Raw genomic sequence first — 27,290 nt, 5'->3', positions numbered from 1 at the left:
CAACCCTGCTCAGTCTCTTGCTAGTACTGCGCCTACATGGTCAAGCCTCTCGGAGTGTGTAATCAAGCTCTTTTTAGTCCTCTGGAGAGTTACACAAGTGGCTTCATACGTCTAGAGATTCAAATATAACCCAAAAACACAAGTGGATCCCACCATCCCAAAAACAAGTGAGCCAGCAACCTCTGCTAAATATCCCTCTAGTAAGTGATTTCCAAGCACTTAAAATCTAGAAATCCATAGACTCCAACCTGCCCAAAGAACCCTACAACTGACTGAAGGAAAAACAAAGCACTTACCCCAAAGAGCAGCCCAGGCACAATGAACTCTCTAATGGCATACCTGGGGCTCATATACCATTTGGCCCCGCCCAGCACCCAAACCCAATCACCTGGGAAAGGGGAGGGGCAAAGCACAAGAAAGTAGAAAGAGCACAAGCAGCAGCTGTGGTGGTGGTTTCTTTCTTGTTTCTGTTTACTGTGTTGTGTTTTTTTTTAAATCTGGTTTAGCTCAATAGCATGCAGACTGCAGACAAGAGAACTGGGGTGTTTCTAGAAGCAACAATACCCATGCTTTTGCTACAGTTTTGAATATTGAAAGGACAATATGACCAAGCAAGTAACTGAAATTTTTTCACCTAGAATTACCTCAAACCTTTATTTATATAGAAAGAAAAATCTGGGAGCATAACAGATTACATGCCAAAAAAAACAAAAATCAATTCCATGTAATAACATCGCTCGCAGGAAAAATCACATACTTGAGTAGGCTGAAAACCTACTCTGAAAACCAAAAAAAAAATCTGAAATCTGAAAATCTGAAAACCAAAAGGCTATGCTGATGGGTCAAAACACACTACAGGACAATGGAGCCTGGCCCTCTGCTGCACCAACTTAAAACTCATCCCTACACTCACCAAGGTGCAACCCCAACCCAAACACAGACACACCATTTCAGCCTCGACACAGTTTTGGGAACTGCTGGAAAGCAGGCTTCATCCTCAGCGAGGCGTGCTCAGGCTCCACAGCATGGGGCTTCAGGCACCGCTTCACCTACTGAAGAAGACCACCATCAGGAGCTGCCACGCCAGACCACCTTTTTCCTATGCAACACCTTTCTCAGGAACCAGCAGCATTCCAGTGACCTGCTTTGCTCCTTTTCCAAAGACTATCACAGCCCACCTTGCCTGTGGCACCTGATAAGCAGAAGAGAAAGCAACCACAGCAATAAAAGCCACTGCACCCTCAGGACAGTTACTCTCATCCCCTCCTTTACCTCAGCCGCTTACCTACCCCACATAGCAGATGCTTCCACCCATTCTCTGAAGCTACCTAGAGCACCTCTAAAAGAGAAACTGGAATTTTACTCTATTTGATATAGTTAAAAAAAATGCAGCGACAACCGCACCCCAAAAATAACAGCTACCTCTGTTCATCACTCACCAGAGTCACTCCAGAGGCAGCTCGGGTCGTGACATCCTGTACTGCACACTGCGTTTCAGCCTGAACAAAGGAAAACACAGTCAGACCATGAACATTCAGCTGACAGCATTAGCACCCATCCCTCAACAACAGAAGTCACCCCATATTTAATGTTTTCGTTTCAAAACAGCAGTCCACTTGCCTCTGTACCTGCAAGTTAGATCCAAGCTCGAAAGGAACGGCCACCATCACCCATGCCACCTGGGAACACAGAAGGACAAAATGACCGCTGTGCTTGCAAGCCTCCACCTGCCACGCTGCTCCTCTGTCCCAGCCAGCCTCACCTCAGAACCCCAGAGGGAAACACCTGAATGTCTTCCCTTCGCTTCAGATAAGGGATCACCAGGCTGACAACATGCTCACCTTCCCTCACTGCTCCGTGACACGGGGATTTCCCTGTCCAAGACTGCACGAAGCCCCTGCAGAGACGAGAGAAAAGCACACCCTGAGGCACCTCACAGCCACAGCGTACCTGCTGCAATACCTCTCTCTTCCCAGCTCCTTTACTTCAGCTGCTCACCAGCTCGAACTGAGATTCTTTGCTCACAGCGCCGCGGCAAACTCCGCCCGGGCCACACAACACACACTGCACAAGCTACATTGTTTAATGTTATAAGCGAGACCACGCAATTTTCTGGTCTATCGAAGATAATTTATTTATTAAGCAAGCAGGTACAAGCAAAACAGCGCTGGGCGGCTGGGGAGCCTCCGCTCCATCACAGCACGCAACTTTCCCTTTTCAGTGCCGCCGTTTTATAGCATCCAAGTTCGGCTTGTCAGCACCCAAGTTCGGCTTGTCAGCACCCAAGTTCGGCTTGTCAGGACTTGTTGAATCTTCTGAAGCTGTGCAGTTCGTTCTGTTTCTTTCAATGATCATGCGTTGTGCTCGTGTTCAAGGGTAGTAAAGCAGCAAACAGTATTTCACAGTCTTTGTTTTACCAAGGACGTTTATCCAACACCCCCTCCCCACTATCTACTTGCTTAGTCTTCCCCCTCAACAAGGTCATAAATTGCAAAACCTTGTCTTCTCAGCAGATTCTCTGAATTCTTTTTAAAGACAATGAACAAACACCCGCTAATTTATCACATTCCCTCCTTTTTCTTTTTCTAACATATTTTGTTCATTGATGAATTTTTGAAGCACTTGTTTGCTCAATATTAAAGTTGCTGCGTCATCCTCCTCCTGTTCAAGAGATTCATATTTCGCACACACAAGCGTAAGTTGAGCTGCCTCTAATCGGTTTTTTACAATTGTGATTATTTGATTGAATATACGTGGTCCAAAAGTTAGTGTAAATATGAGCAGCAACAAAGGTCCTGCTATAGCTGATAGCAGTGTAGTGAGCCAAGGTGAGTAATTAAACCAGGATTCGTACCAGTTTCGGTGGGCTTCATTCTCCCTTTTTCGTTTTTCTAGCCCTTCTCTCAATTTAGTCATTGTATCCCTTACCACTCCAGTATGATCAGCATATACACAACACTCCTCTCGTAGGGCTGCACACAATGCTCCTTATTGTAGAAAAATCAGATCTAATCCCCTACGATTTTGTAGTACTACTTCAGATAAGGATCGCACAGATTTCTCTAAAGCTTATATAGATTGCTCGATACGGGCCAAATCCTCATCTACAGCAATGCGTAACGAGGTAAATTCTTGGCTTTGTTTTACCAGAGAGGTAATTCCAGTTCCGGCTCCTGCAGCCCCCAGAATCATCAGAGTGGCTAAAGTAAGAGCCGTAATAGGCTCTCTCTTCCTTAAGTGGTTTTTTGCCATAGCATGTTGGATGTACATATACTCCTCAGAATGGTAAAGAATCCTTGGGATAATTACTACCTGTACACAGAAATCATGAGACGAGTTGAACAATTTCAAAGATAAGCATGGAGTTACCCCCAGAGACGAACATACCCATCTGGTGTTATCTGCTGGTATTAACCATTTTTCTTTGTCTAATTGTGTAACATTTTCTGTAATATTGCATAGATGGAACTTCTCACCAGGGACCGTGCCTACGCATCTGCCATTCCCAGTTACTTCCGTTAACGTTATTCCTACATCCCTTCCCCAATTGCATTGTGGGGGATCGGTTTCGTTTGAACGGGTGGTCTCTCCCAGATCCCCAATGGCGTCGTAATATGGGGGCCTTATATCAAGACATAACCAGCAAGGTCTAGGCACGTCTGGATTTGTTTGATTCAACAACTGATAACTAGCATTCACGATTCTCCATATGTTATTCCCGGTCACCCCTTCATTTCTAATCCCGTACTCCGGGTTTACTGATTTATTAGCAACCTCCAGTGGTTTAGGGCTATTAGGAGTGTCCTGGTTCCAGTTAGGACAGAGTTAATTTTTCCTCATAGTAGCTGGTAGGGTGCTATGTTTTGGATTAGGATGAGAAGAGCGCTGATAACATGCTGATGTTTTAATTGTTGCAGAGCAGTGTTTACACCAGGCCAAGGACTTTTCGGCTTCTCGCTCTGTCCTGCCAGCGAGCAGGCTAGGGGTGCAGCAGGAGCTGGGAGGGGACAGACCCAGGACAGCTGACCCAAACTGGCCAAAGGGGTATTCCATACCATCTGACATCATGCTAAACAATATATAGGGGTGGCTGGCCGGCTGCTCAGGGATAGGCTGGGCATCGGTCAGCGGGTGGTGAGCAATTGCATTGCGCATCACTTGTTTTCTTACACATTATTATTATTAATACTATTATTACTATCGTTATTATTATATTCCTGTCTTAATAAACTGTCTTTATCTCAACTCACAGGCTTCACTTTCCCATTTCTCTCCCCCATCCCAGAGAGGGAGGGGGGAGGGTGAGCGAATGGCTGTGTGGTGTTTAGCTGCCAGCCGGGTTAAACCACAACAAGGAGTTAGCATTCTAAAAGCTTGTGTAGGCTGAATCCTCAAAACACTCCCCGACAGTTTCTGATTTCGTCCCACCCGTTGGGGACTCTTAGTCTCTTCCTTCTTTATATAGATGATGCCTCCCCTATCAGTCCCCCAGCAGTAGTTATCTGCTGAACAACATGGTGATCTTCCCATCTAATCAGGCTCCATTTAAAAGGTTTGTGAGGGTGCGCAGACCCAGGAACAGTGTAAACAATCGTACCCATTACTATGTATCACAAAAAAAAAAAATGGCTAGGGCCCATTTTCCAGAGTTCTTTACCTGGCCACGTAATTCCCCACCGTTTCACTCTCTGCCTCGCTTGTCGGTTCGGTTGCAGCGAACTACAAGGTGCAGGTTCTTCTCGGCAGCAGCAGTGTTCTTCAGGGGAGTTTCTCAGGTAACCGCGACCTTTTTCTGATCAAACAGGGTCCCCTCTCCTCCTTTTTACGATACATAGACAGTTAGACCATACTTATCGAGTTCGTTTCAACGTGAGCTTTAAGTCATCAGGGCCTGCGACCGCTTCCCATTCGCTTTCCTGGATCGGTCCTTTCACGCCACTGGCATGCGTTCACCCCTTCTCAGCCGTCCGGATAGCCGTCTCTGTGATAAGTAAAACAACATAGGGGCCTCCCCACCGTGGTGTTAAAGACGTTTCTTTCCATGTCTTAATTAGAACCCTATCGCCAGGTTGTGTCCTATGGATTGCTATATCTAGCCACCAAGCCTTTCGCTTGCAACTCCCTCCGTCGGTTCATAAGCTGTATTAAATGAGGTTTTAATTGGATATCCTGTACCTGGGGGTGATCAGATGGCATCTCTAAATCATAAGGCATACCATACAGCCTTTCAAAAGGTGAGATTCCGACATCGGCTCGGGGCTATGTCCGGATATTCAATAGTGCAAGCGGTAAACATTTCACCCAGGAGGTTTTAGTCTCTATCATAAGCTTTGTTAGTTGCTTTTTAATTTCACCATTCATTCGTTCTACCTTTCCCGAACTCTGAGGATGCCAGGGAGTGTGATATTCCCATTTAATTCCCAGAGCCTTCATCGTGTCTCGGGATACCTTTGACACAAAGTGTGGGCCTCGATCAGAGTCAATTGCTTCTATTACCCCGTATCTGGGTATGATGCTTTCTAATAATATCTTTACCACGGTTTGAGCTGTGGCCCTTGCCGTAGGGAATGCTTCAACAAGGTTTGTGAGGTGGTCTACAATAACTAATAAGTATCTATATCGCCCCGTTTTCAGAAGTTCAGTAAAATCTAATTGAATCTTTGCAAAAGGTCGATGTGCCAATTCTCGTCCTCCTCCCGGGACCCTTTTTCTCATGTGTTGAGCATTTACCCTCCGACAAGTTACGCAATCATTTACGATCCTCTTTGCTATATTGTAAATCCCTATACACATATAATATGTGGCAAATTGATCCACCAACGCCTGAGTACCCCAGCGCATCTGTTCATGAAATCTCCGTAGCACCCTCATAGCTACTGATTTTGGTAACACTTCCCGTCCATCAGGCAGTACCCATTTCCCTTTATCGTTTTTTTTTTTTTTTTGAACCCCCATTTGTGTCATCTTGTCTTCTTCTGTAATAGTGAAACAGAGTAAGGGGAGGGGAATGGGTCCATTCGACCACAGGGAGTTAGTCGTCCCGCACTTGTAGCGGTTTTTATAAGGCGGGCTTTCTTCCTCAGAACAATTGCATTCAATCCCATCAACTCCCCATTCACTCCAGCAATCATAACATGGAAATTCCTTTAAGTCTTTCCCACAGTATTAAGTATTATATTAAGCATTATTATATATTATTTATATATTATTATATTATTAATTACTATATTAATTATTATATATTAACTATTAAGTATAAGTATTATTTCCCACAGTCTGGGCAATCTTCCTTCGTTCTTATAATTCTTATACTCATTAATGCTGCCCCTTTTTGCCTCCTGATCTGCTAGATTTTTACCCCTAACCTGAGGGGTGAGGCCTTTTTGATGCCCTTTTATATGTACTACGGCAATTTCTTTGGGCTCTCTGATAGCTTGTAAAACCTGGGTAATCAATTCCTGATGTATTAAACCCTTTCCTTGTGAATTGATGAGCCCCCTTTCTTCCCATATTTTACCAAATGTATGTACTACCCCATAAGCATATTTTGAAACTGTATATATTGTACCGCTTTTATTTTTCAGCAATTTTAGGGCCCACAATATGGCATATAGCTCGCAAGCTTGGGTGGACCAGCTAGGACTCAAAGGTCCAGATTCCACTATCTCAAATGTTTTCCCGTTTACTAACGGGAAGGTTTACTACCTTGCCTGGGGCACCTGATAAGCAGAAGAGAAAGCAACCACAGCAATAAAAGCCACTGCACCCTCAGGACAGTTACTCTCATCCCCTCCTTTACCTCAGCCGCTTACCTACCCCACACGGCAGATGCTTCCACCCGTTCTCTGAAGCTACCTAGAGCACCTCTAAAAGAGAAACTGGAATTTACTCTATTTGATGTAGTAAAGTAAGTGCAGCGACAGCCGCACCCCAAAAATAACAGCTACCTCTGTTCATCACTCACCAGAGTCACTCCAGAGGTAGCTCGGGTCGTGACGACCTGTACTGCACACTGCGTTTCAGCCTGAACAAAGGAAAACACAGTCAGAAGATAAACATTCAGCTGACAGCATTAGCACCCATCCCTCAACAACAGAAGTCACCCCATATTTAATGTTTTCGTTTCAAAACAGCAGTCCACTTGCCTCTGTACCTGCAAGTTAGATCCAAGCTCGAAAGGAACGGCCACCATCACCCATGCCACCTGGGAACACAGAAGGACAAAATGACCGCTGTGCTTGCAAGCCTCCACCTGCCACGCTGCTCCTCTGTCCCAGCCAGCCTCACCTCAGACCCTCAGAGGGAAACACCCAAACGTCTTCCCTTTGCTTCAGATAAGGGATCACCAGGCTGATAGAACTCTCACCGTCCCTCACTGCTCCGTGACACGGGGATTTCCCTGTCCAAGACTTCATGAAGCCCCTGCAGAGACAAGAGAAAAGCACACCCTGAGGCACCTCACAGCCACAGCGTACCTGCTGCAATACCTCTCTCTTCCCAGATCCTTTACTTCAGATGCTCACCAGCTCGAACTGAGATTCTTCGCTCACAGCGCCGCGGCAAACTCTGCCCGGGCCACACAACACACACTGCACAAGCTACGTTGTTTAAGACACACGAGCTGGAACATTCCTGCCCAACAATCAGTGGCATCGCACAGGAAGGATGCTGCACGCTCCTAGAAACCAAACCTACCAGTCCTGAACAGCTCCCCTGCCAGACAATTCCCCACCTCCTCCTGCCAACCACGCTCAGCACACACACTATTTGGCTCTCAAAGGAAAAAAAAATAGTAAGAACATACACACAAAAAAAACAACTGAGCTCCACAAATGCCAAAAAGCCATGCACACACAGCAGCCCCAGCAGGGGTATTCACAGACTTACCCTTTACAGATGAAAAAGGTAACTCTGATACGACCCTGCTCAGTCTCTTGGTAATACTGCGCCTACGTGGTCAAGCCTCTTGCAGTGTGTAATCAAGCTCTTTTTAGTCCTCTGGAGAGTTACACAAGTGGCTTCATACGTCCAGAGATTCAAATATAACCCAAAAACACAAGTGGATCCCACCATCCCAAAAACAAGTGAGCCAGCAACCTCTGCTAAATATCCCTCTAGTAAGTGATTTCCAAGCACTTAAAATCTAGAAATCCATAGACTCCAACCTGCCCAAAGAACCCTGCAACTGACTGAAGGAAAAACAAAGCACTTACCCCAAAGAGCAGCCCAGGCACAATGAACTCTCTAATGGCATACCTGGGGCTCATATACCATTTGGCCCCGCCCAGCACCCAAACCCAATCACCTGGGAAAGGGGAGGGGCAAAGCACAAGAAAGTAGAAAGAGAGCAGGAGCAGCAGCTGTGGTGGTTTGTTTCTTGTTTCTGTTTACTGTGTTGTGTTTTTTTTTTAAATCTTGTTTAGCTCAACAGCATGCAGACTGCAGACAAGAGAACTGGGGTGTTTCTAGAAGCAACAATACCCATGCTTTTGCTGCAGCTTTGAATATTGAAAGGACAATATGACCAAGCAAGTAACTGAAGTTTTTTTCAACTGCAAGCAGCTCAAACCGTTGTTTTTATACAGGAAAAAAAATCTAGGAGCATAACAGATTACACACCAGAAAAAAAAAATCAATTCCATGTAATAACATCACTCGCAGCATAAATCACGTACTTGAGTAGGCTATCTGAAAACCAAAAGGCTATGCTGATGGGTCAAAACACACTACAGGACAATGGAGCCTGGCCCTCTGCTGCACCAGCTTAAATCCTATCCCTACACTCACCAAGGTGCAACCCCAACCCAAACACAGACACACCATTTCAGGCTACACGGGATGGGGCTTCAGGCACCGCTTCACCTACTGAAGAAGACCACCATCAGGAGCTGCCACGCCAGACCACCTTTTTCCTCTGCAACACCTTTCTCAGGAACCAAACAGCATTCCAGTGACCTGCTTTACTCCTATTCTAAAGACTATCACAGCCCACCTTGCCTGTGGCACCTGATAAGCAGAAGAGAAAGCAACCACAGCAGCAAAAGCCACAGCACCCCTAGGACAGTTACTCTCAACCACTCTTTTACTTCACCCACTCACCTAACCCCCGAGGCAGATGTTTCCATCTGCTCTCAAGCCACCTAAAGCACCTCTAAAAGGCAAAATGGATTTTTATTCTACTTTTTGTAATAACTTAACTGCAGTGACAACCGCACCCCAAAAATAACTGCTACCTCTGTTCATTGCTCACCTTGCCTGAGGTAGCTCGGGTCGCAACGTCCTGTATTGCGCACTGCGTTTCAGCTTGAACAAAGGAAAACACGGTCAAAAGATAAACATTCAGCTGCCAGCATTACCACCCACCCTTCAACACCACAGGTGACCCTATATTTAATTTTATCATTTCAAAAGAGCAGTCCACTTGCCTCTGTACCTGGAAAGTAGATCCAAGCTCAAACGCGGCCACCTGCAAGGCCGGGGGGGGGGCATTTGGCAGCCACCTGCAAGGTGGGGGGGCACTTGGCGGCTTTGCTCTAACAGACCCTACTAGTTACCTCAAAAAGATGGGCTTACCAGTCTCAATTTGAAACGCATCAATCCATAGGCTCTGACCCACCTAAAGAACCCTGCAACTGACTGAAGGAAAAACAAAGCCCCTACCCCCAAAGAGCAGCCCAGGCAGAATGCCTGCCCTAATCATGTGGAAAATGGGAGGGGCCGTGCATGAGAAGAGATAAAGAGAGCAGGAGGAACAGCAGCCCTGTTTTTGGTCTGGCTTAGGTCAACAGCGTGCAGAGTGCAGCACAGGCAATCAGCCTGTTTCTCCTGAAAGACTTACCTTAGCTTTGGTGAAGGAAACTGACCGGGCTGACAACCCTCTCAGCTTTTTGCACCACTCCACAACATGGGGAATTCACCTCTCCACGGCTGCACGAGGGAACTGCAGAAACAAGACAAAGCACACCCTGAGGCACCTCATAACCACAGCCTGCCTACCTACTGCAATACCTCTGCAATACTTATACCTCTCTTCCCAGCTGCTTTACCTCTGCTGCTCTCCATCTCCAAATCACATTCTTTTAACTGTCACGCAGAGCGGTGGTCCTCCAGGTGCCATAGAGCAGCGCCATTATTTTTTCTCTTTTTTAATTTCAGAACAGCTTCCCTTCAAAACAGCTTTCCGCTTCCCTCTGGAAATGGACAGTAGGTCAAGCCAGTCACCGAGTTGCCAACGCAGAGCTTCACAGTTCCAGAAGGTGCTCTTTCATTCGACCTACCACTAGCAAAAGCAATAAACAGACTGCAAACAGGCACTGCCACATTTGACAAACTTCATGTTTTTAATTTTATCATTTCAAAACAGCAGTCCGCTTGCCTTTACATCTGAAAAGGCAGATCAAGCCAGTCACCAAGTTGCCGAACAAGAACTTGACAGTTCCAGAAAGTGCTGTTTCCTTTGACCGGTTCTTCCTAAGGTTTACCTACTGCTGGAAAAAAAGAAAAAAAGACTCTGTGCCAGCTGCCCTTAAGTACTCACCCAGAGCTTGAGTATTCGCCCAGAGACAGACCAGATGTCTTTCCCAAAAGAGTCAGGACAATGTATTATTGCACTGTTGGACCACCATGTTAGCTACCATCACTAATTGCCAGGCAGAACAGCTCCAGGCCAAACACACACATAAAAAGGCACACTACAAACATCATGAACAAAACATGGGAAAAGAATTACTTTTCATGAATTACTTTTTCAAGAATTACTTTTACATGTCGTCTCAGGGAGGAAGTAACTGCCCTGAGCAACGTGCCCTTACCCACTAGGAAGCTGAGCGGCAATGTGAAAAACTACATTTCCCGGCATGCCACGGAAACCAACATGGCCGGCAAGAAGCTCAAAACCCAAAGACCACAACTCCCGGCATGTTGCGGGGCACGAAGCCTGGCAGTTGCTACAGCGCATGCGCATCTCCTCCGTCTGCAGTACCTCCCTTTCGCCAGCAGGTGGGAGCAGAGAGCGACGCGTCACCGCAGCGCCGCTTCGCCTACAGCACCGCTCGCTGTTCGGCCACCAGGTGACACCAGGCGCCGCCGCGCCACCCTGCTCCATGCATGGGCGGAAACAGAACGGCAGGCACGGCTTCCCAGGCCGTCTGCTCGTTAAGGGAAGCGGCGGGAGCCGCGTGGAACACCACACAAGAACGGCAAGAAAAAGCACCCCGCTCCACTGGCACGGAGGAAGTAACTGCCCATCCTAAAAGGCCCCGTGCTGAGCGGCAACGTGAAACTACAGTTCGCAGCATGCTCTGGAAACCAATGTGGCCGATCACAAGCCCGGAGCCCAAAGACCACAACTCCCTGCATGCTATGGGGCAAGAAGCTCCCAGCCACCTGACCCAGCTGATGCCCCGCTCCAGAGTCAAACCCGTGCTTTTTGATCCCCCGCCTACTACCCCAGCCACGGATCCTGCAGGACCCAGCCGCCCCAACACCCTTCCCTCTCCTCTGCCACGGACACCCAGGCCCTCCCTCACCTGCTCCTCCACAGCAGCCACAGCCCAGGTCACGCTCGCCAATCACTCCCACCGCGCAGACCAGCCCCAGGGAGCAAAGACAGCACAGGCCTACCCCCACCATTGCTGCCCTTGCCCCTCCCCCCCCACCCCCCCCACCTGCAGCCTCCCCAGCAGGGTGGCCCCCACACCCAGATCGCTTGTCTGTGTCCATTGGCTCCCCCATGGACAATAAACACAGGGCCAACACCCCAGCCCCTGCCCCCGCCACACCCAGGAACCTGCACCCAGCAGCATGGCCACAGCCACTTACAGTGTCCACAAACACAGAGGGCAGCACAAGCCGGAAAGCAAACTTTATTAAACTCTTACGCAGGACTCCTGGGAGGGAGACTGCGGCAGAACTCCCTGCCCAGACATTCTCCCCTTCCCCTGGGGGGCTGCAGGGCTCAGGCATCCAGCAGGTCCATCCGTCCGTCTCAGCATCCATGCCCTGGGGAACAGCTGCCTCCTGCAGAAATGGGCTGTGAGGCACAGAAGGAGGAAGAAAAAGGAAAAGGGCACAAGTGGGATACAAGCAGCAAGAGAGGAACTGGGTGGACAGACAGACAGACAGCAGGGCAGAGGGACAGAAGAACCACCCGGGGAGCAGGGAGCGGGACAGGGGTGATCAACGGGGTTGGACAGAGTCCAACAGAGGCACAATTGTGACAGCCAGGATGACCGAGAGTAATAGCAGTTTTACTGACATCAGAGAGCATTAGTTTGGGATGAAATCAGAGTTTTGGTTTTTGGATCAGAGATGACTCTGTTGAACAGTCTCTGCCTTTCCAGTATTTGAAAGGAAAAGGCATGAGGATAAGCACACAAGTATGAAGCTATTATTACCAACAGAGATGCTGGAAGTAGGCTTCTCCATATCGCTTTTGGTACTTGTGGAGTAATTGCCTTAAGTAACTAGGCAAATTAAACTAATATTCACATTTTAAAGAAAACGTGCAGCATTGAAAAAGCTTTCAGGGTGGAGGGTAGCTGCGCTACCTAAGCGTTCCCTAGGCCTCCAACTTTACATGCTATTGCACTAGGGGAACTTGGTGTGCTGACTCTAAGGAACAGTACAGAGCGTAGAGCAGAGTGGAGACACCACGGATAGGCTCTGTGATGAGACGGTGACCTGATGCTCTTATGCGCACCAAGACTGATAAGCTGCATGTTTACCATCCTTGTGAGAAAAATCTCAAATAGTTTTCTTCAGACAGGATCTTCTGTGAAGCTATTTTATTCGTGATTGCAATGGCGGGCATCCTGTCAATCAGGAACGCATTTTAGTAAACAAATCATAACCTTTTATTCCCTATTACCCGACGCCTGATCACCTCCCCTGTTTCCTCATTGGCTAAGTACTACAGGTTCACAAGCTACTCGACGCTCCTCTATACCACGTATGTACAATTTTTCTGTTTTTTCAAGCCTTTAATTTCTCCTTTCTTATGTTTTGAGAACTTGTGATCTTTGTTTTACTGTTCTCACACTGCTCATCTTGTTTTTCTCAAGCTTCTACCTTATTTTGGAACAGTGAGGCCTTCTACTGTCCACTTATCTACAGGTGACCCATTCGGTGATAAACTGGAGCTGATTGATACAGCGGTGCACTAACGGTTAAGAAGAAGGTTACTCACAGGCATAGAGTGGTAACCAGGCTAGAATAAGAGAAAGTGGGAACCAGTAAGAAGTTGCTAGGCTCGGACGGGCCTATAGAGGGCTATGCATGATCAAAAGGAATGCACTAATCAGAAGTCTGTAACTACGCACGCTAGCTGCGTGCAGTGCATGTAGCTGGTTCAGAAAGCTATATAATATCTGGCATTGGAACAATAAAGGGTCTCCATTTCTCAACTATCTTGGAGTCTGTGTCCTCATTCCCTTCACTTATCTACTTAGCATTTCTCCTTATTATGACTACACGATTACCTTGGAATACAGAAAAGTAATTCTCTACTGCAAAAACACAACTTTGTTTCTCACACCCTGAGCCAACCACCTGTCATGGTTTTGACAGAACGTTGTACTCTAGTGAACTTTTGCTCATTATATCATCACTATAATACCAAACCACACCTCCATCCCAAAAGCTCCATGCCTCCAAGCTGCGACCGCCCCTCACTGAGCACACGCTCTGAATTTTTCAGACCCCTATAGCTTTAAACGAAAGCAAGAAAACTTTACAAATCATAACCAAGATATGCCTGACTAGAGTCACTCAAGCTCCACCTAAAAGGGACAGAAAATAATCACAGAGTCATAGAATATCCCGAATTGGAAGGGATCCACAAGGATCATCGAGCCCAACTCCCGGCATCACACAGGTCAACCCAAAAATTCAGACCATATGACTAAGTGCACAGTCCAAATGCTTCTTAAACTCCGGCAGACTTGGTGAAGCGACTACTGCCCTGGGGAGACTGTTCCAGTGCTCAACAACCCTCTCAGTGAAGAACCTCTTCCTGATGTCTAGCCTGAACCTCTCCTGCTGCAGGTTGACACCATTCCCACGGGTCCTATCACTGGTCTCTAAAGAGAACAGATTGGTGGATAATGTAAATTGGCTTAAGTGAAAGGGGATGTTAGGGAAGATACCATCACGAAGGATACCTTTCTGACTTCCGGGATCAGTCGACGGGCTAAGCCTCTCTTCCCCCCGCACTGGGATGTCGTGGGGTAAGATCTGAATGCTTGGTTGTACCAGGCGTCTCCGTAGAAACTCAGAAATCTCTAGAGCCTTTGTGCCTTTTAATGCGTTAATAGCCAGGACGAGTACCCGTGTATTTCATGCGTGCTCGCTTGCTTTTACGGACAGTGAATTTATCGCCGGCAATTCCAAAGAACCTGTGTCCCTGTTGCTGTAATAAACTGCCCTTCGTTGCATTGTTCCTAGCCGTGATAGTTCTCATTGAACACAACTAGAGCGAGGGTGTGCTACGTTATTGGTGAATCCGTGACCGTGGTAGTTCAGTACCCCGAATCCAACCAGACCCGTAACAGTTAGTCAGCTACGCCCCTTAACACGACAGTATTTCATAGAGAAAAACATTAAGCCTAAGATTTCTCATCCCTAAGGCCTTAGGGGGGCAGGCCGAGAAGGAACCAGAGATGTTTAGTATGTCTCCTGAGAATCGCAGCTTACAGTTACTACACGTCTTCTGGTCTCATGGGATGAGGCAGAGGTATAATTAATTCCTTCTCCGTCTCTCTCTAAAGAGTTTTCCTCCTATCTGTGACAAAGGAGAAAAATGTTATGGTCGTGGAAGTCGTTATACAAAGCCACACTCAGTGAATTCACTATTACAGTTAAGATCGTTTTTAATCGAAAACACCTCAGCAGCAGTGTTACCACTGCAAACATAGCGCTGCACAAAAATTCAACTCAAGATAAAGGAAAGGGCGAGCTAAAAGGACAAATGACGTGACCGAAGGCATCTTCAACAACCATCTGGTAGATGGTTGTCCACAGCCCTTGGATTCCATGGTTGTCTTCCCTGCCAAGTGAATCCTGGAAGAACAAGAAAAGATACACAACATGTCCACAAAAACTTTTGGGGAGGCTACTGAAAAGAAAAACAAAAAAATAGAAACAGCATGCAGCTAGTACGTCAGTTTTGTTAACAGAGTAACATTAACATACTAGAAATTTCCACATTCTATGTAGCCCCAAGGTGGTGCTGGGTACATCCACTGATATTAATGGGGTAGCACAATGTAAGAGATAGTTAATAGACAAGGTACACCTGAGGTGCACAGATTGCATATTCCATGCAACAAAAAAGGCACAGCTTGGCACCCAGTTTGGATCAGCTTGCGTATGAGTCTGCTGATACGTGAGTATATACAGCAAGCAGACAAGTCTTTTACTCCACAGACTCAGTTTCATTTATGTATATACATACATATACATATGTGTATGTATCTCTCTCTCTCGCTCTCTACATATATATATATATAAACAAACAAACGTTGGGAACTTCATAACCACTTGAATAACAATCATTAGCTATGCCTACGCTGAAAGCCAGGACTATGCCTAAGTGATTAAGTAAACACAGAGTCTTATCTGTGAAATGCTGAAAATGCCCCATAACCACTGGGGGGCTTATGCACGGTGTACATAATTTTTACGCAAACATGCATCTTAATACACAAAGAGGAGGGGCGAGGCGGACAAAGGTTTTAGGGACGCGTCAAGACCAGAACAGCCACTGGGCAATCGCTCAGATATGCAAAGCTCAGCTAAAACCTGCACAAATCCACCGAAAGGAGGAGGCTACCTACTTGTCTGCTTAAAATAACCTCTACAAAGAACGTATTACAAAATCAAAAACGAAACTATCATCCAGCAAAGCAAACGTCTGGAATACAATGGGCTAAAACTGACAGCTGAGGTTTGATTCTTTAGCAATTTCAAAGGTCTTCAGATCCTACCTGACTTCTCGTGCATGGTGGCGTTGCAGCACAGAAATGAGGGGAGCGGGAAGATCGCAACAGGCCAAACGCGGTGCTGAGCTCCTACAGAAGCTGGTGGGATAGCACTGACAAGAGTGAGACAGGCTGTCAGCCTTCTGCACGAGCTGAAGAAGAGGAGCGCCAGTGTCCGAAGAAGCTGTTTCTTCTCATACTTCATTTAATACACACCGTCTTTAAATCCAGGACGTCTTCTTAGGGAAGAGATAAAGAAGTAGAGTTAGCGGCTCCAAGGACACTTCAGGATCTCAGTTCTTTCTATAGTTAGCTGCTATCCACAAAACCAAACCAGTTAAAATAGAGAGTTACATTAAAAATTCTTGAAAATAACAAAAGTATGGGATTTAAAAAAAAAGACATGCACGGAAAAGAGGTTAAATTATCTCATTCGTTTCTCAATTCCGCCACAAACTCTACGCTCAGCTCCTCTTAACTCACTCACCCCACTTACCCATCCAAACACAGGGCGGACGCAGCAGTTCTCATCATTCTTGGTAAAAAGACAACATTTTCATGTTTGCTGTCAAATATCATCTCTTTCCAACACAATTTCCTGCAAGCTATGCTAACTCCTCCAGGCTTTTTAATATATGCTAGAAACTTCACTGTTTTATCTTAATGACCATCTCGGTGGAAGTCGCCGAGCTGCTATCTTTGATTCTGCTGTCTTCACAAATACAAATAAAACAGTACTTCAGCAACAATCTATGACAAACTAGGCAATACATGCATCTACCTCTTACATAAGAAAGGAAAGAATTTGTAGACAACATCCAGAAAGTATTACCTTGTTAGATATCAGAGTGGTGGGGCAGAATGAAAATGCTACACAAGACTGTACTTACACTCCTGGGATTGCACAGGTTTGCTGGAATACAAAAAAAATAAAGTAAGATCACTATGCGGAACAAGTTCACTCACTCCATTATTACTGTGAATGACAAGAATATTTCAGTAAGCGTTCTTTTAAACCCATGGAAATTTTCAGATTTATGTCAATTTGGCTTCATGAAAACTGAAACTTGCAGTGCAAAGATCATTTATAAAAGCTGTAGCAGGTGAGCTTTTTAGGCACGGATTTTGTCACCTTTTTGGGTAATGTTCGTCTCTCTCCCTCATTACCCCCCTTCCCTCCCCTCCCCCCCCCCCAAAAAAAAAACAAGAAAAAAGATTAAAGACCACAAACTGGGACTTCTCAGAGGTATGACTCCATTTTTCACCTTATACACACAGTTTCTTCGCTATGCTAAACTTTCACAATGACTGTATAATAGAGTCTTACTAATATTGTTTCTGTCTGTGAGTTTGATACTACTTCCCCAGGTTGGATGAAACAAGCATTTTTCATTGTGACGGACATCAAAACAAATAATGTCTCTTGTCAGCTATGGAGTCCTGCTGGCAGTATCACCAGCTCACACAGAATCCCATCTAGTTTTTGGGGTCCACCCCATCTATCCTCAGCAGTGGGAAGTTCTTCCAGAAGCAGACAGACTGTTATTCGTTCCTCAATGGAGCTGAGGCTCTGTAAGGCTTTGCTTTTTTCTTCCCTCACTCCCTCTTCTATTTCCAAGCTTTAACTTAAAAGCTAAGCTTGTGGGGCTGGGGGGAATCCCCAAATCAAATCCCAGCCCCAACATCCCATAGTCCCCTACTCTCAGGCCCAGCAATCTACAAATGCACACAATGCTACAGACTGTGGTGGGCAGGTCCTTCAGGGCAGGGATGTTGTCATCTTTTCAGGTGACGTTCAGCTCCCTGAAAGGGCTGAAATACCACATCCATACTCACTTCCCCTACTTGATTCGCACATGTGTAGTCAGAGGAACAGGGCCACACCAGCACTCCCTGCTCACAAAGCTCACTGCCTACCTCCAGGTTTGCATCGTTTCCTTGTATTACTGTTAATTCTGACACATTTCTGCTATAAAAGCATATCTCAGTGGCATTAAACAACCAAACGCGTGGACTGTGCTGTCTGCAGTATTTTATCCCACACACTCCAATTACTTAATCAGCTGTTGAGCCCGTGCCTCGAGCAAGCATTTTGCTGGGTAACCATCTCCTAGTCTTGAGGGGACACGTGAGAATAATTTTTTCTTGGATAGTATTTACTTCAAATACTCCTGCCAGGCCAGTTTAAGGAATCCACAAATTCCACGGGAGAGAGGCTTGCCTAAATTGATTCTGTCTTTCTGATAATTTGCTCAATGGAGCATTTCTCCCTTCGGTATTTCTGGGGTAATGACAACGACTTGGATTTCAGAGAAGCAAGGTTTGAAAGGATAGGTAGTATCTTGAAATAGATCAGATTTCAGGAGTACAATCTCAATACATTCCAAAACCTAAATTCCACAATGCTGCTTCTGCAATCTGAGGGACAAACTCTTCTGCCACAGATGGGCAGGGATATCAGACCAGCGCATAGGAACACTTCAGGAGTCAGCAGAAGTGGTAACGAGAGCTGCATCCCTCTGTGATAGATACCTGTGCCCGAACAAGCTTTCCTTCCGCTCACAGAGGAAAAGAGCTGGCGTCCTACAAAACGTCTCGCGTCTACCACTTTGGAGTGTTCTCAGTCAGCTTGTCTGTACTTCAACTTCCCTTTGAAGGAAGTAGCAAAGTACATAAAAACCTCCTTCCGGTAGCTTGGCACTGACCTGCAAGCCAGCACCAGGAGAAGGGCTGTGTCACACTTCAGCCCGGAGAAGAGAAGGCTCTGGGGAGACCTCATTACTACCTTTAAACACGTATAGTGGACTTACAAAAGAGACAGGCAAGGACTTGTTACCAGGGCCTGTAGCGACAAGGCAAGACAAGTTTTAAACTGAAGGAAGATAGATTTAGATTGAACAAAAGGAAGAAGTTCTTCTCAATGAGGGTAGTAAGACACTGAAACAGGCTGCCCAGAGAAGTTGTAGAGGCCTCATTACTGGAGGTACTCAAAGCTGGGCTGGATGGGGCTTTGAGCAACCTGACCTAGTGCAAGACGCCACTGATCGAGGCAGGGGGGATGGACTAGATTATCTTTAAGCGTCCCTTCCAACCCAAACCACTCTACGATTACGTGAAAGGAATTGCCTCCCAAGTCATTCTTGACTGACTACAATTAGCATTCTGGAAAGCCCTGCAAGCACTTGTTCATTATTTCTAGGGTAATTCTTAAAGCTGAAGCAGACCAAAGTTTTGTCAACAAAAGCCTTTCGGGAGACTACTGAAAGGAAAACCAAGCCAAACCAAAAAACCAGAAACAGCAAGTGGCTATTACATCAGTTTTGTTAACAAAGTAACATTAACGTACTAGGAATTTCCACATTCTTCACCCTCCACCTTTAAAAAGTCACCCAATTCTGTCAGTGTTCACCATTAGCATTCTTTAAAACTTTCACATGGACATCTGAGAAAAACATTTCAAGTCCCTGTCATCGAGGGAGAAGAGGAAAAAAAATAGGGATGAGGGGGGAAGAAGCACAGCCATTCCTTTCCTCGGTAAGGTGAGCAAAAAGCTCAGGCGCTCAGCAAGAACATTCTTTCAAAGATAAAACAGAAGAAACTGCAGGTTATTTAACCTCAGCTTGTCCTGGTTTCAGCTAATATAGAGTTAATTTTCCTCCTAGTAGCTGGTAGGGTGCTATGTTTTGGATTAGGCTGAGAAAAGTGTTGATAACATGCTGATGTTTTAATTGTTGCAGAGCAGTGTTTACACCAGGCCAAGGACTTTCCAGCTTCTCTTTCTGTCCTGCCAGTGGGCAGGCTAGGGGTGCAGCAGGAGCTGGGAGGGGACAGACCCAGGACAGCTGACCCAAACTGGCCAAAGGGGTATTCCATACCATCTGACATCATGCTAAACAATATATAGGGGTGGCTAGCAGGACTGGGGGGACCAGCTGCTTGCGGATAGGCTGGGCATCGGTCAGCAGGTGGTGAGCAATTGCATTGCGCATCACTTGTTTGTGCACATTATTATTAGTAGTACTATTATCATTATTATTATTATTTTCCTGTTTTTATAAGCTGTCTTTATCTCAACCCACAGGCTTCACTTTCCCATTTCTCTCCCCCATCCCAGAGAGGGAGGGGGAGGACAAGCCAACGGCTATGTGGTGCTTAGCTGCCAGCTACGTTAAACCACAACATGGCTATAGAGTCACGTGTATTTGTGCCTGCTCATTTATTCATCTGCCAGTTTATTTTGCTACAGACCGTAGAAACTGCAAGGTTACCACCTTTTGTAACTGATGGGATCTTCGGTAGGAATAGCTGTCTAAAAGAGCCAACAAAATCCCCTTCATCGACAGCCATTTGAACTTTCGTCGTCTAAAAATAGTCCTACAACATTCCCCGGGATGCTCAACTTCAGCATCTTTCCATTCAACTTGAGGCAGAACAAGCCCTTACCCTGAACATCTTCATCTGGCTCTCCTCTGCTAGCAGAGTAGTACTCTGATACTGACCAGTACGTGCTGCAGCCTACTCGCTTACGTGTATTTACTGCAATCTGGTTCGATATGCTCACAGAGAAACCAATGAAAAATCCGCCCTTTCTTTCAGAAAAAAAATAATAATAAAATAACTACGACACGGTAAGGAAAAAAAGCTGAACATGCGGTCCTTTACCAACGGGCAGATCCAACATCAGCACAAGGAGTTTTTGGTCATGTGAGCAATCACCTACACCAGCCATCAGGACAAGCCAAACGCACGCACATGAGACTCCATTTAAAAAACATGTAAAGTTCCTTTATAGCTTATGGAAGTAACAACCTACATCTTAGATGCAGTTAGACTGCATCGGTTTAGGGACTGCCTCCTTCCAAAAAAAAAAAAATCCTCCAATCTGTTCATCTGTTCACAGTCCTGCAAATTCAATTAGGCCTTTGAGCCTGAGGTGCAGGAAAATTACTAGAGCACACCTGGATTTCACCCGGAGGTCGCTGCGACTTACCCGGACAGCTGGGACAGACGGGCTACTCTTTCTCCTGGGAAACCTGCGACTGCAGCACACCAGCTGCAGCTTTCCTCCCTTCAGCTGCTGCGCCACCTTCGCTCGGCGACAAACCCCGCAGGGGTCCCAGCGGCGGGGAGCTGCTTCTGCCCTGGTGAGCCGCAGGGAAAGGAGAGAGCCGGCCGTCAGCACGCGGCGGGAGGAAAACCTCCGAGGCGCAGCCCGACGATCGAGCGCAGCGAGGACCCGCGCCCGGCCGCCGCAGCCCCCACCCCTCCCGGCCCGACGCTCCGGGGAAGCGCCCCCGAAGGCTCTCGCTCGCCTCACCGCCGGCAGCCGCGCTCGCAGCCAGCGGCAACCTGCGCCTCCCGGCGCGCACGGCCCGGCCCCGGCCCCGGCCCCGGCTCGGGGAAAGACCGGCCGCGCACCACAGAACTACAGCTCCCAGCATGCCGCGGGACGGAGCAGTCCATCCGACGCAGAGGGGAGTCGGCCAAGCGCACACAACCCCCCCCCCCGCCGCACTCTCTGTGCCCCCCCCCCCCCCCCCCGCGCCGCTTCGCCCCCCTCTCCCCCAGCCCTCCGAAGCCCCGCGCAGTGCAGACCCCGCCGCACGCCCGGTCCGCTCCGCTCCGGCGCGGCGCCGCCCCCGCCCCGCACAAGGGCCGTTTCCGCAGAAGCCGCCGACCGCGTGGCGCCCCAACCGCCCGCCGCCTCGTCCCCTCCCGGCCCGGCCCGGCCCGGCCCGGGGCGGCACCGACCACCAACCTCGTTGCGGCACCGCGCCTCGGCGGCCCGGCCCGAGCTGAGCCCAGCGCGGCCCGGCCCGACAGCTTCCGCCCATAGCGCCGGCAAGCCCTGCACGGCACCTCCGCCCTGGGTTCCTCCGAGCCAATCACGGAGCGTTTCCGCCCTGAGTTAAGGCTAGCCGTGACGCCACTTCCGCCCTCACGGTCCAGCCAATCACGGCGCCGCTTCCCTGTGGGAAGGCGACCCTCAGGCTGCCCCTGTGCTGCCTTTTATTTATTTATTTATTTATTTATTTTAAAGAAGGCGCGGGTGTTCTTGGTCCTCCCTCGTCAAGTATATCTGCGAGAAACGTCTCAAATAATTTTCTTGACACACGATCTTCTCTGAGGCTATTTTATTCGCGGTTGCAGTGGCGGGCGTCCTGCCGATCAGGAGCGCATTGCAGTAAGCACAGCATCAACTTTTATTCCCTATTCCCCGACGCCTGATCCCCTCCCCTGTGTCCTCATTGGCCGAGTACTGCAGGTTCACAAGCTACTCGACGCTCCTCTATACCATGTATGTACAATTTTACTTCTTTTTCAACCCTTTAATTGCTCCCTTCTTATTTACTTTTTTTTTTTTTTTCCCTTTCTTATGTTTCAGGAACCTGTGATCTTTGTTTTACCGTTCCCACGCTGCTCAACCTGTTTTTCCTCAAGCTTCTGCCTTATTTCGGAACAGTGAGGCCGCCTACTGTCCGCTTACCCACGTAGCGTTTCTCCTTATTATGACTGCACAACTACCTCGGAATACAGAAAATTAGTTCTCTACTGCAAAAACACAACTTAGTTTCTCACAGTTCCCTCCTCTCCTTTCCTTACTCCTACTGTTGTTTTTGCACCTCTTCACGTACCGTGCTCTTGAGTTTCTCCAACGTTAAGGCGCAATAGTCTTCTTCGGATGTCACGGGGGATGGTAGGCGTACAATGCCATTATTTTTACAATACCAACAAATAGTTGTTTGAGCCAATTCTGTTCAGGTAACCACGAAGTTAGTTTCTCCCAAATGTTTCTAAATGCCCAGGAACTGTCATCTTGAGCTACTCTATGTAGGATCTTTCCCCTCCACGCCCCCCCAGTATACTTTTTTTTCCCCCCAAATATCAGTCAAATTCGTCCCGTTTGATCTACATCTATACAGCAACTAGCATTAATTACAGTGCACGCTCCTCCTTATGAGGTTATTAATGAATCTAATACTATTTGATTCTACAGTCCTATTTTTGCAAACTTATCAAACTTATTTTCTAGTTCTTCAGTTATAGCGGAGATATTTACAATCGCTTTTTCTAATTCACCCACCCCTAACCAAGGTAAAAACCACCTTGCAAAGCTGTGAAATACTAGAGAATTTTACTAGAGAATTGTCTGGAGTCCGCTTAATCCTGCGTGTGGTCTCAAGGGGCCTTTGGCTTTGTGGGTCTTCAATAATAGTTACGTTTGGAATTATTGCCTCCAGGGTGCAAGCTCCCTTCCATCCCAGGGGCAACACCTTCCTGGCTTTATTGCCACGTAGCCAGTACCACCTCTCGCCATTTGGGACAGGCCATCCAGTTGCAGGATTCTCACGTTGCATCTGGCGTGCGCTATGTATATTGGCGTTCCTGTGGCTACCATATTTGGTGCAGTGTGGATTATTCCCTGCGTGGATAGTTCCACACCCAGGGTCAGTACTATCGCCCCCTGAGTTTCTATCAATGTTGTTTAAAAGGCACCTTCGATAACGCGGTATATTGTAGCCAGGATTACGCGCAGGGAGTGTGAGAAACACTCCGTAGCCAGTAGCTTAGGCTCAGGCGAGGATCTCAGTGAAGTAGTAATTTATTCGCGATCGCAATGGCACGCGTCCCACAAGCAGGAGCGCGCCTACTAGTCACACAGTACGGTTTATGTACTTTCTTTCTCGACGACCGGGACCCTCCCCTGTTTCCCCATTGACTGGGTATTCCGGGTTCACAACCTATCCGACGCTTCACAGACACTACGTGGCCTTCAGTTGCCGGCCTGTTCAATTTCAGATTTCTTTTGACTTTTTTACTGTTTGAAGTGGTAATGTTTCTTCACTGATCTGACTTGACACCGTGATTTTCACCTAGCTGCTCTGAGGAGTCCGGTTGTCTGCATTTTACAAGGTTGTCCGTTAAGCTTTCTTATCACTGCGAGCCTCAACACCGCATTCCTTCCCTCTAAACAACGTAACTCTGCAAAAGCAACATTTTTATTCCCACAATTCCCCCCTTTTCTTCTTTATAAATTGTTGATTTTTGCAAAACTTTTCTCTGCGGTGTAATTTGGTAGATCTCTTCCTCTTCTTCACCTTCTTTGCTTTCCATCCCCTCTAATATCATCACCTTACGGGAGTAAGGTGGTGGCTCCACGGTCATTTGTTTCAATAGCGCAGTTTCAGTGAACCGCTGTACTAGTCCTTTTACACAGGGGATAATGCAACAACCAAGGGTCGTCAAAAATCCTGCTACTACGATCAAGGATGCAGATACGCACGCCAGGATCCCTTTCCATTTACCAAACCAAAATTCCGAACATCCCGAGAAGCAACAGCCGGTTCCTAATTACTCTGCCAATCCACTGACAGAGGCGGGAAGCCCCTGCAACCCTCCACTTACAGCGCCACCCTCCAAACCACTAGTGCTGGGCATTAAAGTGCAACAAAAGAACACTTACCCTCCCACACACACACACCCTCCCGCGCCCACCACCCCTACCTCACGGCCGCTGCTCCACCGCTCGTCCCCGCCCTCCCGGGGCTCAACCCGCCGCCCTCGCCCACTCTCGGGCGCTCCGCTCGCAGCCGCGACCCCCGAGCGCCCCGCCGCCGCGTCGCCGGGGCCTCCCATCGGCCCCTTCGGGCCCCCGCGCGCCCGATTCGCTCGGCCCCGCGCGAAATTTGCATGCCCCGCCCCCGGCACCGCCTCTCCACCCCGCGGCTCGCCGGCCGCCTGCCCCGCCCACCGAGCCCCTGCGCCCGACCTCCGCTCCGCGCTGATTGGCGCAGCTCGGCCTCCTCCGAGCGTTCGCCCCGCCCCTTCGCCCGCCCTCCCTCCCCTCCCCTCCGGCGTGATTTGCATGCCCCGCCCATCTCCCCGGAGCCGCGCCGCCGCCTGCCGCCTCATTGGCCGGGGCCCCGAGCCGCCCGCCCCGGCGGCACCGAGCAGCGCCGCGGGACCTGCGCGCGGCCGGCCGGGCCGGGCCGGGCCGGGGGGCTCTCGCCGGCAAGGAAGGCCCGGCAGAAGGCTGCCGCCGGCGGGGGTCCTCCGACCCTCCGTTCAGCGCCTGCGGACGCCTCCGGAGCGAGGCACGGGGCCGCGGGGCTCGGCCCGGCGCGGCGACCGGGGGAGCGGAGCCGCCGCACGAGGAGGGGCTGCGAGCGCTGAGCGCGCTCGAGCCGGAGGGGAGACGCTTTGTCTGCTCCGGGAGCCGGGAGGAGGCGCGACCGGGACGGCGACCCGAGCTGGCCGCGAAGGGGTGTCCGGAACCGGGAAGGACGGCCGGGGGGCGGCTGCTGCTCAGGAACCGGCCGGGCAACCGGACACGCGTGCGGTGAGCACTTGCAGCGTGCGGCGGTAGCTTTGCGTGTGCGTACACGTTGGTGTCGTTACTTTCTCTTAATTTGCTGTCCTATTAAACTGTCTTTATCTCAACCCGCACGCTTTACCCACCCCACCCCACCCCCTATTCTCTCGCCTTTCCCGGAGGTGGGGGGACTGAGGCAGCGAGGAAACGGCTGCGCGGCGCTGAGCTGTGCGGCAGGTTGAAGCTCGGCAGCCGGAGAGGCTCCCGCTGCCCCGGCATCGCGGCCAGACCCCGTCGCCTTCCCCTCCCCCGACAGCTGAAGCTGTTATGTGTTATGTAGCCCCGCTACATAACCTGCTCCCGTAAAGCTGGCAAGCGCCGTGTGCTCGGGGTGCACGCTACTCCGTGCCCGGGGCGGCACCGACCACCACCTTCGTTGCGGCAGCGCGCCTCGGCGCCCCGACCCGGCCGCTGCCGCCCACAGTGCCGGCAAGCCCTGCACGGCACCTCCGCCCTGGGTTCCTCCGAGCCAATCACGGAGCGTTTCCGCCCTGAGTTAAGGCTAGCCGTGACGCCACTTCCGTCCTGGGTTCCCAGCCAATCATGGAATGCTCCTGCCCTCAATGACGGCTCGCTCGGACACCGCATCCGCCCTCACGGTCCAGCCAATCACGGAGCCGTTTTGGCCCTCGGTGAGGGCACGCCCTGACGTCACTTACGCCCCCGGTTCCCTCCCACGTAATGGGTCTCAAGGCAGTTTGTTCCCTTAAAGCGCGGCTATGCTTCATAACGATTGCATTTCTGGAAATCTATGGGAAGCAGTCCGTGAAATATGATCTCGGAACCTCGCCTTTTAAGCATCAGAGGCAAACGTGCTATTTGTATATGCTCCTTAGAAGCTAAACTGTCAGTCTGCAATTGTTTTACCTTTACTGCGACTCAGGACCGCACTCGGAGCACTGACTCAATGCCGTGTGTGCTGTCTCCAGCTAGCTGTCAGGCACACACTGCTCCACGGAGAAGTCAAATTTCCTCTGAAATTGCTTACCCAAACCAGTATGAGACGCAATAGGAAACTACGGAGGAAGCAACCTCTCCTCTGCACTCAGAGTCCGTCCTGCCGTCAGCTACAGCATGGGACAGAAACCGTGTTATTCAGATGCGGAGGTATCAAAGATGATCCTCTGACGTCGCATCGGAGAACTTGAGGCTGGGGGCTGGCAGGAAGAAAAGTAACTAACAAGACAAGCCATCCTAAGTCCGTAAAAAAAAAAAATAGGAAAAAAGGAAAAAATAGAAAAAGGTCGGGGGGTGGGGGTGGGAAGCCAGTAAGAATCAGCCTGATAAAAGGTTTACAAATGAGATGAAGAAGAGGAGAAGGGGAGAGATTGTCTATGCAAGGCAAGAGACCCAGGAGGCAAAGGCTGAAGTCTAGGAAGGCAGACTAGAATGTGACGAGGAAACATACTGGCTTTCTATGAAGGAAGCTAGCAGCAAGGAAGTAATAATGGCAGACGAGGGAGACTAGTGCCTTTTCCTTTCACGTGAACATACTCCCTTCACTAGAGCATACTCCCCTTCAGTATGAAACGAGGACCAACGCTCACAAAATTCAGTTATAAAATAGGAAGCTGCCCTTTGGCAGTCTCTTTCTAAGTGCCCATACCCATCACTTGCTCCTCAAACACTTGCTCATATGTTAGAGAAATGCTCAATCAGTCTTGCTAAAAATACTAGCAGTGAGAGCCTAGACTCATCGCTCCACAAGTGAGTGAAAGCAATCATTCTGCCTCAGTGCAAACATGCAGTATCAGTATGGGACAGACCACTCACAGCCTAGAGCTTCTACTTTCTGTGCTTATTTTTTTTAGCATATATTCTTAACAGCTGTGATTTGTTATTAACAATCTATATTAAACATTTGATGTTTAATGGTAGCCTGCAACTCAGCTGCGTTCGGCATGGACAGGAAAGTGCTCATTGGTAGGAACCTCATAAAT

The 27,290-nt window shown here is 48.6% G+C and overlaps 1 protein-coding gene and 1 long non-coding RNA gene across 19 annotated transcripts; both read right to left on the bottom strand.

The window, feature by feature from the left end:
* Positions 1–1,907: 1,907 nt before the first annotated feature.
* On the bottom strand, positions 1,908–11,633 carry LOC310903684. Of its 3 annotated transcripts, none has more exons than XR_014587734.1 (8): positions 11,529–11,633; positions 10,047–10,487; positions 9,839–9,940; positions 9,251–9,303; positions 7,288–7,422; positions 7,154–7,204; positions 6,965–7,024; positions 1,908–6,866 (listed from the first exon to the last, which is right to left on the bottom strand). It is a non-coding gene; the product is annotated as an uncharacterized lncRNA (long non-coding RNA). The 3 variants fall into 3 exon arrangements; XR_014587736.1 differs by lacking the exon at positions 11,529–11,633 and adding an exon at positions 10,744–11,518; XR_014587735.1 differs by lacking the exon at positions 11,529–11,633 and having other exon boundaries at positions 10,047–11,518.
* A 1,137-nt stretch (positions 11,634–12,770) lies between these two features.
* On the bottom strand, positions 12,771–24,685 carry LOC310903682 (uncharacterized protein). 16 transcript variants are annotated; one of them, XR_014587694.1, is made up of 6 exons: positions 21,736–21,850; positions 20,968–21,118; positions 16,810–16,890; positions 16,474–16,689; positions 15,984–16,216; positions 12,771–15,057 (listed from the first exon to the last, which is right to left on the bottom strand). XR_014587694.1 is itself a non-coding variant. In XM_083847356.1 (6 exons), the coding sequence occupies exons 1-5, from the start codon at positions 24,668–24,670 to the stop codon at positions 16,183–16,185; spliced, it is 435 nt and encodes a 144-aa protein (XP_083703482.1). In that variant the 5' UTR covers positions 24,671–24,685; the 3' UTR covers positions 12,771–15,057; positions 15,984–16,182. The 16 variants fall into 16 exon arrangements, 3 of the variants coding, with proteins under 3 accessions (XP_083703482.1, XP_083703483.1, XP_083703484.1); XR_014587695.1 differs by having other exon boundaries at positions 15,984–16,213; XR_014587703.1 differs by lacking the exon at positions 21,736–21,850 and adding an exon at positions 21,295–21,405.
* Positions 24,686–27,290: the final 2,605 nt, after the last annotated feature.

Source organism: Anser anser (assembly GCF_964211835.1).
Source record: "Anser anser genome assembly, chromosome: 8".
NCBI classification, from domain to species: domain Eukaryota; kingdom Metazoa; phylum Chordata; class Aves; order Anseriformes; family Anatidae; genus Anser; species Anser anser.
This window is presented reverse-complemented; position numbering and strand designations above follow the sequence as displayed.

Coding starts and splice junctions, on each gene's coding strand:
- LOC310903682 (XM_083847356.1), bottom strand. CDS start 24,670: ATGCAAATTTCGCGCGGGGCCGAGCGAATCGGGCGCGCGGGGGCCCGA. Junction 21,119..24,482: donor GGTGGAGCAGCGGCCGTGAG/GTAGGGGTGGTG, acceptor GCGGCTCACCAG/GGCAGAAGCAGCTCCCCGCC. Junction 16,891..20,967: donor CGTCTGTCCCAGCTGTCCGG/GTAAGTCGCAGC, acceptor TTTGTATTCCAG/CAAACCTGTGCAATCCCAGG.